At 48.9% G+C, this 10,807-nt stretch overlaps 1 protein-coding gene across 2 annotated transcripts; it reads right to left on the bottom strand.

Moving 5' to 3' along the window:
- Positions 1 to 377: 377 nt before the first annotated feature.
- LOC103626932 (D-amino-acid transaminase, chloroplastic) lies at positions 378 to 9,675 on the bottom strand. 2 transcript variants are annotated; one of them, XM_008647295.3, is made up of 5 exons: positions 9,370 to 9,675; positions 8,187 to 8,239; positions 2,140 to 2,318; positions 1,236 to 1,909; positions 378 to 727 (listed from the first exon to the last, which is right to left on the bottom strand). In XM_008647295.3, exons 1-5 carry the CDS (start codon positions 9,614 to 9,616, stop codon positions 633 to 635), a joined length of 1,248 nt encoding a protein of 415 aa, XP_008645517.1. In that variant the 5' UTR covers positions 9,617 to 9,675; the 3' UTR covers positions 378 to 632. The 2 variants fall into 2 exon arrangements, with proteins under 2 accessions (XP_008645517.1, XP_008645516.1); XM_008647294.3 differs by having other exon boundaries at positions 8,187 to 8,242; positions 9,370 to 9,674.
- Between the last annotated feature and the right edge of the window lie 1,132 nt (positions 9,676 to 10,807).

The following is a 10,807-nucleotide window of genomic DNA, read 5'->3' as shown; positions in this document are numbered from 1 at the left end:
GGTCAATTCACGTCGGCTAAGAGCAGAGTTCCTTATCTCTTTTGTCCATAAATAAGTACACAAAGTGGATGAAAGCTAAGCCTATAGCCAACAGAAAGATGACACTGCTGTTGCAAACTCCTGAAACGTCGAACAACTATGCTGATTTTATATGTAACTTCTCCATTTTTGTAATAGGTCCATCTCAAACAAGTCGACCGTGATTCCATGACCGAGATATTGGAGGGGTTAGCATTATGTATCAATACATTCACATGGAGTTGTTAAAAAAAATCATATCTCTACAGCTCTGTTGTCGCTTGTGCTTAACAAGTCCCAATGAAAGTCAATCTAAGGGCATGTTTAGATGCATGTGGATCGGAGGGGCATATAGTCAGTGCATGCAAAACCAACAAACGGTAAACATCATTGCAACATATTCCCGAGTTATATATTACAAATATTTTCACAAATGTTTGTAGGCCCTTAAGTCCTATTGTACATCAAATTAAGATATCAATCTCTTTGACAATTTCGGCTGTTGCCGACTTGTTCTCTTCTATGAGTTCGTCCAACCTCTCGTTTTGACCAAACTCTGACAACCAACAAATCAGTGTTCACCCTTGTAATCATTTGCACAACTCCAAACAGTTTTAGTAAGGGATGGGGATACGAACAGACGGCGGACCAGATCTCATGTCCTCGAGAATAAGGTCATAAAGCGCTTGAGCTATCGGGCCTTCTTGTCCTGTGAATAAACAAGAAAAACAAAAGAAGATGATTGTATTTGCTCTATGGAGTCGCAATGAGCCAGCAACACGTTAAAAGACTATTAACCATTATTTTGATCAATCTACTACCAATGTCGTTCCTATTAATTAAACACAAAATCGTTAACAGTGTTATCTGCCAACACATTCATTGAAATGGGTACACAGGAGAAAACTCGCTGGTGAGTAGGTATTTTGATCCAAACCGTTATAATCCGCCCTCTACAGCAATAGATGCGTTTCTTTTTCTCCTATTAATATGCAAATTTCCTCAGAATTAGGTTTACATCTAGGCAGCTAACACCACAAATGCAGGTGAACCCCAACCATCGGCTAATATCTAAGTGGATAAAGGTATTGTCACACTACAAATCTTTCTAATGTCGACTTCACACATCTTCTAGCAGAACTTGATTTTATCAAGCTTCCTATTCACCATTCTTTATTGAAATGCAATATGGAACAAGCATGCAGAATTGTTCTTACCAGAACCAATTATCTTATCATCCCACTGAACAACAGGTTTGACAAGAATGCCACTACCGATGAGCATCATCTCATCGGCCATCTTCCCTTCCTCAACACTCACATTCCTTGATATTACCCTGCTGAGCTTTCCATGAGCTACTAGATGCTCAGCGAGGGTCAGAACCCGTCTTGCTGTGCACCCACTCAGGATCTTGTCAAAACGAGGCATGAGAAGCTCCTTGTTCTTTGTCACGAAGCCAACATTCATGTTCGAACCCTCTGCAACGAAGCCCTCATCGTCTAGCCAAATGCCAGTAAATGCACCATTCTCTTCTCCTTCCACCTTGGTGAGTGCATTGGGCAAGTAATTCACGCTTTTCATGACTGCAAATTGAGGAGACTTTATCGGTATAGATGATGTGACCACTCTGCAGCAGGACGGTACTTGTAAGGATGGGCTTTCAATAACAACAGCATAGAGGGCTGGGTTTGTACAGCCAGATGAAGATAACTGGAAGTCTCCAGGTCCAGCAGACAACCAGTATCTGAGTGATCCTTGGGTGCAATTTGATGCACTCACAGTCTGAATAAGTATGCTTCTAATTGTTGAGCGATTGAAAGGTAATGGTATTTTGGCCATCGATGCAGACTTCAGGAAGCGGTCAAGGTGTTGTTCTAACTCATAGAGGTGACTGCCAGTAATATGTAAACGTAGAAAAAAGATTATAGGAATGTCATTCAATCAGAAATTCAAAGGAATACATATAAAGGAATGTTGCTTTTTTATTTGATTCCCAAGTTCAGTAGTTCACATTCACAAAAGATAAATATTATGAGGAAACTTTTAAATAGGTGAGTTCTATAACTTTTATTCTATTTGCAGTGAATATGTAGTTCACGTTTATATTATAGATGAGCTCACCCATCCATAATAGCTGCAGTATCAAAAACCCCATGACCTCTATGAACCATGTGATCATCGATTGGTATCACCATTGCAGAAGGGTTTGTTGTAATTCCACCAAAAATGCTAGAGTACATGGCCATGTAATTTTGATTCCTAGCTCCAGACGCATGGAATGTATCGAGCCTTTCGGCAACCTTGAGGGAGTGGTTATGCAATTAGTCCAAGTATATCAGTTCACAGCACGATCAAGAGAATAAGCTATATAAACTAATCATGTAACTAAGACCTTGTAAACAATCACAGAACTAATTACTGGTATACATCCTACTGTCCTAGTATCAATTCATGCAGAACCAACTACCAAGGCCAGCTTGTATGGATATATTCCAATTAATGTTGTAATCATTCTTCCAGCATGAATGAAGATGAAGGTATAACATGTCAAGCGCCTCAGCACCTAACAGCGCCGGGCCGCGACTACGCAGATTGTAGTCGCGCTCCAGGCCTTCACCGAGAGGGAGAGCCCCTGCCGGTGGCTTGAGAGAGTTGAGGGAGAGAGAGCAGGTTTGGTGATAACTGATTGCTTGATTCCATTCCTCCAAGTCTGATTACATTATATAGACCATTGCCCCCACTAATGGCTCCTATATTTTAGGCATAGAAGGGAAACTATTGATTTGGGTAAAAAGGGAAACTAATAGAAACGAAACTATTGATTTGGGGAAAAGGGAAACTAATCTGCTCCTATAATTTAGGCATAGCAAGGAAACTATTGATTTGGGGAAAATGGAAACTAATCTGCTGTTTGAATTTTGAAATCTCAGCCACTAATGGTGGCGCCATCCTGTGTAGCGTGAGCAGCGCGCTCAGCTGCGTGTCTGATGTCACGACGGCGCCTATACTTGCGCCCGTACATGACATCTCTCCCCCCCCCCCCTCGACGTCCAGCTCGTCCTCGAGCTGAAATTGGGGAAACTTGTCGCGGAGCTCAGCCATATCCTCCCAAGTTGCTGACGCAGCCGATTGTCCCTTCCAGTGAATGAGCACTTGTCGACCACCGGGCGCCTGGCGGAAACGAACAACACGTTCTGGCTCTGGTGTCACAGCCCCATGAAGCAATGGTGGCAGCGGTGGCGGCCTCGCTGGTGGATCACCTATGAACTTCTTAAGAAGCCCGACATGGAAGACATCATGCAGCTTGGCACGTGGAGGCAAATCGAGGCGGACAGCAACCTCGTTGATGCACTCGGTGATGCGATATGGCCCAACGAACCGTGGTTTGAGCTTGCCCGTGGACCGCTGCGGTAGTGAAGAGGCAGCGCGCTGTCGGAGGCGTAGAAGCACCCAGTCGCCCACGGCATAGGAGACCGGCCGGTGCAGCTTGTCATAGAACCTTTTCTGGATGGCTTGAGCTTGTTCCAGCCGCGTGCGGACGTCAGCGAGAAGTTCCTCCCGAGCAGCCATGGTCTTGGCCACCGCAGCCACCCGCGTCTCTCCTGGTTCATAGGACCGGATAGATGGGGGGTCCCTTCCATACACTACCTTGAAGGGGGTGTCCCGGAGCGATGATTGGTACGCCGTGTTGTAGATGTACTCCGCCCATGGCAGCCAACGCAGCCACTGCTTGGGCCGGTCCCCTGTGAAGCACCGAAGGTACATGACGATGATTTTGTTGGCAGCCTCTGTTTGGCCGTCCGACTGTGGGTGGAAGGCTGACGTCATATGTAGTTTGGCCCCTGAGAGCCTCATCAACTCCCGCCAGAATGTTGAAGTGAACACGGAATCCCTGTCCGACACCATGGATTGAGGCATCCCATGGAGGCGAACAATCTCTTTGAAGAACGCTTGTGCCACAGACTCGGCGCTGTAGGGGTGAGCCAGCGGAATGAAATGGCAATATTTGCTGAAACGGTCCACCACGGTGAGGATCACCGACTTGCCCCCCACCCGGGGCAAAGCTTCGATGAAGTCCATGCCGATGTCGGTCCACACGGCCTGTGGAATGGGCAGGGGCAGCAGCAGTCCCGCCGGATGGAGATGATCTGATTTGTTGTGCTGGCAGGTTGCACAGCCGCGGACGAAGTCTTGCACCACCCGGCGCATGGCGGGGAAGTGGAAGTCGCGGCGTAGTCGATGTAGAGTACGTTGTACCCCTTCATGGTCGTCCCCGTGTACAGCCGCCACCAATTCCAGCAGCAGTAGCGAGTCCGGGGGAACATATAGCCGGGCGGCGTAAGCCACCATGTCGTCCAGGAGGGACCACGGCGCCCCCCTGGTACCCGCGGTAATCTCATCACGGATGGCGACGAGAGCTGGGTCTTGAAGTTGAGCTTGACGAAGACGGTCGATGAAGTCGAAGCGAGGTGCAGAGAGAGCCAAGACTGCCCCCTCCTCGCAGGTATCACGCCGGGACAGGGCATCGGCGACGGTGTTGGCGGTGCCCGGCTTGTACTCGACGGTGAAGTCAAACCCGAGGAGCTTGCCCACCCAGTGGTGTTGTGGGATCGTCGCGAGCCGCTGATCGAGAAGGAACTTGAGGCTGTAATGGTCGGTGCGAACGAGGAACGGACGTCCCCATAGGTACGGCCGCCAATGTCGGACGGCTTGGACCAGCCCAATGAGCTCGCGCTCGTATGCTGCCAAAGAGCGGTGGCGGGGCGCGACCGGCCTGCTGAAATAGGCGATCGGATGCTGATCTTGGAGGAGGACTGCCCCAAACCCATGGGTGGACGCGTCGCATTCGACGATGAACTTCTTGGAGAAGTCCGGCAGGGCCAACACGGGGGCCGACGTCACGGCAGCCTTGAGCGCCTGGAAGGCTGCCATGGTATCGTCGTTCCAGGAGAACCCCTCCTTCTTGAGTAGTGAGGTGAGGGGGGCCGCGATCTTGCCGTAGTCGTGGACGAACTTGCGGTAGTATCCGACGAGGCCCAAGAAGCCGCGCACCGCACGCGCCGAGCGCGGTATTGGCCAGTCATGGATAGCCTGCATCTTGGCCGGATCCATGGCCACCCCCTGAGCCGAGATCACATGGCCCAAGTATGCCACCGAGGAAGCGCCAAAAGAGCACTTGGACCGCTTAATGAAGAGGACATGGCGGCGCAACTCGTCGAGAACGGCGCGGATGTGGCGTAAGTGATTTGCCCATGTCCTGCTGTAAATTAGGATATCATCAAAAAAGACCAAAACGAACCGGCAGAGGAACGGCCGCAGGACGTCGTTCATGAGTGCTTGAAATGTCGCCGGGGCGTTGCAAAGCCCGAACGGCATCACCAAGAACTCATAGAGGCCGTCGTGGGTACGGAACGCTGTCTTGTGGATATCAGCCGGCCGCATCCGGACTTGGTGGTAGCCGGAGCGTAAGTCGAGCTTGGTGAAATAGCGCGCGCCGTGCAGTTCGTCGAGTAGTTCGTCGACGACCGGGATGGGAAAAGCATCCTTGACGGTGAGGGCGTTCAGGGCGCGGTAGTCGACACAAAACCGCCAAGCCCCATCTTGCTTCTTGACGAGCAGCACTGGAGAGGAGAAAGCGGAATCGCTGCGACGAACGATACCTTGAGCGATCATGGCAGCACACTGTCTCTCAAGCTCATCCTTGTGTGCTGCGGGGTAGCGGTAGGGCCTTACTGCTACCGGTGCAGCCCCTGGCTTGAGGATGATGGCGTGGTCCCGAGCCCGCTGTGGGGGCAGACCCGAAGGCTCGGCGAAGACGCTATGGAAGGCTTGAAGCAGGTCGTCGAGGAGGCCCTCCGTGGCCGAGACTGCCGTGACCCGCGGCAGTGGCCCTACCGCGACGTCAGACCAGCACACCGATCGACCTTGGTAGGCGAACGAGATGGTGCGGTCGATGAAGTCCCAAGTGACTCGGCCAAGGGTGACCATCCATTGAGTCCCCAAGACCAAATCATAGCCGGCGAGCGGCATGACGAAGAGGTCGACGTAGAACCGATCGCCCTTGATGATGACCGGGGCGCGCCGGATGACGCCCGGGCAGGAGACGCGCTCCCCATTTGCCACCATTGCCGTGAGGCGGGGGCGGGGCTGGATGGGCAGCCCAGTTTGGCGAGTTGCGGCTTCGGCGATGAAGTTGTGCATGGAGCCCGTATCAAGGAGCGCGACGATAGTGGCAGCGCCCAACGATGCCTGCACCTGCAGCAACTTGTAAATGGGTACCCCGGCAATGGCTTGAAGAGAGAACACAAGGGCGTCCTCCCCCTGATTAGGAGATGTTTGGTCGTCGTCGGCGCCCTCAATTTCAATGCCGTCCATGAAGAAGATGCGGCGGCAGACCCGGTTGTGTCCCCGGTTGTAGGGCTCATTGCAATTGAAGCAAAGGCCGAGGCGTCTCCGCTCAGCTTGTTCCTCTTGGGACAGACGTTTCAAGGGCTGGCGTTCCGGTGGCGGCGGTGTTGCACCCGCCGGTGGGGCAGGCAGCGGTGGCCGAGTACCCTGCGCGCCCGTTGGAGGCAGCCAGGCCCGGGAGACGCTGCGGCCAGGTGGCTGGGCCTGCTGCGCCAACCCCATCATCTCGACCTGCCGGGCAAGACTCATGGCAGCGGCGAGGGTCTCCGGGTTGTGGATGCGGACGGCGTGGCTCATCGGAGGTAGGAGGCCGCCCGTGTAGAGCTGAACACGCTGGGCCTCCGCTAGTCGACCTGCACGGGGCAGTAGGGCCTGAAATTTGTTGGAGTAGTCCTCCACTGTCCCAGTTCGGCGGCACTCGGCCAGCTCAAACAGAGGTGCAGCTCGGAGGGGTGGCCCGAACCGAAGATTTAGCAGCTCCTTGAACCGCCCCCATGGAGGTGTGCCCTCGTCCTCCTGAAGTTGGATGTACCACAGCTGGGCGACATCCTCCAAGTTGTAAGACGCCATCCACACGCGTTCTTCCGCCAAGGTACGCTGTTGGCGAAAGTACGATTCGCACTTGTTGATGAAGAGCATTGGGTCGGCCTTGCCGTCGTAGCGAGGAAGATCCAATTTCTGGAATTTGGGGGGCGATCGAGATCACGGGGCCCCTCCCGGCGCACGCCCCCATCTGCAGCCGCGGATGAGGACGATTTCTCCTTCATTGACGCCATCTCGGCCTCCATGGTGGTCATCTTCATGGTGAGAGATTGCAGCGCCTCCATGACGTCCTTGATGGTGGGTTCTGCCATGGCCAAAGGTTTGGCGGTTGGAGGTTGTGATGGTGGTGGGCTAGAATGGGTGGCGGCTGCTGTGGATGACTGGGTGGAGCGGGTGGGTGAGGATCGACGTGACCGTGATACCAGGTTGTCAAGCGCCTCAGCACCTAACAGCGCCGGGCCGCGACTACGCAGATTGTAGTCGCGCTCCAGGCCTTCACCGAGAGGGAGAGCCCCTGCCGGTGGCTTGAGAGAGTTGAGGGAGAGAGAGCAAGTTTGGTGATAACTGATTGCTTGATTCCATTCCTCCAAGTCTGATTACATTATATAGGCCATTGCCCCCACTAATGGCTCCTATATTTTAGGCATAGAAGGGAAACTATTGATTTGGGTAAAAAGGGAAACTAATAGAAAGGAAACTATTGATTTGAGGAAAAGGGAAACTAATCTGCTCCTATAATTTAGGCATAGCAAAGAAACTATTGATTTGGGGGAAATGGAAACTAATCTGCTGTTTGAATTTTGAAATCTCAGCCACTAATGGTGGCGCCATCCTGTGTAGCGTGAGCAGCGCGCTCAGCTGCGCGTTTGATGTCACGACGGCGCCTATACTTGCGCCCGTACATGACATAACAACAGATAAGAGTTGTTTCAAAGGAATTCATTCATACATTTACAGTGTTTTGCTGCAGTCATGCAGAGTTAGTTTTTTTCCATTACTATCCATAACAACAGTTCTAAAAACTACACATGAAAGTAACATGGTTTTGATGTACAATTGTGTACCGATCATTCAATTAATTAATCAAGAGAGCATAATTAGGAGCAATGATGCCATCTCTCAGAAGAGAAAGAGCATCAAACCACTGTCTTATAAATGTTATCAACGATGTAAACTAAACATGTGCCGCCATAGGTAGAAAAGACAAAAAGGTACACCTCAGAGAAAGACAAGACAGGAACTTCATTTGCATGGGCAATTGTTCCGGTCGCTGCTGCATGGCAAAGATGCTGTTTAGTTGCAGAAAAAGTATTATTATGAGATTTGAATCGTAAGACGCTGTGATTCTTAGTAACTGAAACACATTTTGCTTCATAATGTAATGTCACTGCCCTGGCAGGCTGGCACCCTCCTTCCTTTTACCCTTGGACACAGAAAAAAAAATCTATCACAGTAACAGCGAAAGAAAAGCAACTACCTAGTCCACATAAAAAAAATGATGAGCACCCAAATTTATCAGAGTTTTTCTGTTCTTTTTTAATCGGTAAAGGGCTTCAGGCCAAAATTGAAGAACTTTTTTTAAAGAAGAGAATAAACAAGAGCTAAAGTTGTTATCATTCCAGAATTATCTAAATGAACCTGAAATTTAGAAGCAACCTTTTGCAGAAGATATGCAATGGTGGACCACGGAAACAATCTTCAGCATGATTTTCAAATTATCCAACCATTTCCAGCCCATCCCAATCAACAATAGAAGGAGAGGGAGTCAAGACAACTTGGAAGCATTCCTATTACTAAATACGAATCCCCACACTGTACAAAAGCAGCCGGCCTCAAATTACCATTAAAGGGGTCATCATCAGACCAAGTCACTAACAAGCCCGCAAGGCAACAACCACAAACGAACAGCCAAAACCCCATATGGCTATATCATCATGAAGGTACCTGCCCACCGTCTGAAGAACACGACTAAAGAACTCTAAGTTCCTGAGTACATCGAAATACTCGAATTCGACCCGGAAGAGATACCACTACAAACGTCTCGTCACCGAGCTTGAAGATGATTGTGAACTGAGGATTTGCGTAAACTCGCGAAAGAGAAGTCTCGCCTATGGCCCTATGAGGCTATGAGCCTATTTTGACCTCAGAAAGAGTGGACGCCTTAAAAAAAATGGAGTTACTACCTCAGATACGAAATGAACCCCAGCACGCATGGGAAATCTACACGGATATGTTGCCATCTACACGAGCTTATTGCTATGTCGAATCACCGTGGCACTTGAAAATTCATGTAAAATGCTAGTACGATAAAATGAACCCCCAGTAGAACAAAATGCAGAGGTACGCTATCTCCAATGCCCTAGAGCCACTGTTAAAGGACGATTCACAGGAAACACTCACCGGCGTTATCCGAGCCCGTGGGAGCCGCGGCCACCGATTCCATTCCCCTCCATGACCGCCTAGGGGGACCCGCGGCGGCTCCTATCGACAACAGTACGGTCTTCAGCTGCGGGAGGGAACGGCAAGAATGAGGCGAGGGCGAGACGCGGTGGCCGGTGGGTACAGCGGCCGCCGGAGAGGAGGGAAGGTGGGCCATCGGATTCTGAGAAGGCGGGCGGAGTGGAAACGAACGGTGGTCAACTCTCATCAATTGGTGGCTTTTTAGGCGAGCCCGGAGTCCCGGACGACGGCTCCCCAACTGCTTGTCCTACTTCTGTGTTTGTACGATGCGGCACAAAAAGCCACCAACGTTTTTTTTTCCTACTCCTTCCGTCTTACGTTCACGTAATTTAGTCATATTAGATTTATCTAAGTTAATACTATCAGTTTTGACCGATTAAATCGAATGTTTCGAAAAACTTTACAACATAAAAGTAAAATATTAAATTCATCATAACTTGAACTATCATAATATATAATTCTTTTAGTTTAAAATAATAATCTTATATATTGTTGGTTAAATTAAAATAGTTTGACTTAAAACAAACCTAAAATGACTAAATCATGTGGACGAAGAGAGAAATAGATAGTAGTAATCATGGATTATGATATAAATGTTTCTTCGTAATTTATTTAAGCTCTTAATTAATTTTACTTTAAAATAAATAAAAATTTTAGTTTATCTTAATTTGATCTAATTCTTAAATTTTAGTGTAAAATTTTGAGTCTATTACCACCTTTAGCCAGAGTGTCGGCTGCACTGTTTTTATCGATGTGAATGTTTGAAGTGAGCCTTAAGCTGAATCCAACTATTCCCTTCCAAATCCCCTTATCCATACTTTCTATTTATAATTTTATATTGCTTCACATATAACTTACCTCTATGACTGAAATACGATCAACGTTAATCGATGTTCTGTTGGTATCTCTTGTTCTAAACTAATAAATCATAAGCCATTAGATGATTCTAGACTACATGAGTCTACCATTAGAGTCGTACATGTAGCAGCGCTCTTTAAATGTATCTCCAAAAGATTTTTGTCCTATTTCTCCAACGGTTCCTCCTATCAGCTCCCTCTATACACTATAACTAAACTATTTAACTTTCTAAATCAGTTTTTGAAGTTTAAAAAATTATACAATATTCATATTATCATAATACACATTGTTATCAGGTAATTAAACTTGAAAATGAATAATTTACAGTTAAAAATAATGATTAACAAAAGAGGGAGATTATAGCTTCTCTGTACGAGGAGAGGAGCCCCTCTCCCCCGAGGGCCCTGGGGAGGAACCGTTGGACGCCTTCACGGCGCGTCCATACACCGAGTGGAAGGTGGGGGCGCGGTTCGGTGAACCGTTCGAACGAGTCTAGCATATATTTATTGACTAAATTTTG

This window comes from Zea mays, chromosome 5, assembly GCF_902167145.1.
Source record: "Zea mays cultivar B73 chromosome 5, Zm-B73-REFERENCE-NAM-5.0, whole genome shotgun sequence".
Taxonomy (NCBI): domain Eukaryota; kingdom Viridiplantae; phylum Streptophyta; class Magnoliopsida; order Poales; family Poaceae; genus Zea; species Zea mays.
This window is presented reverse-complemented; position numbering and strand designations above follow the sequence as displayed.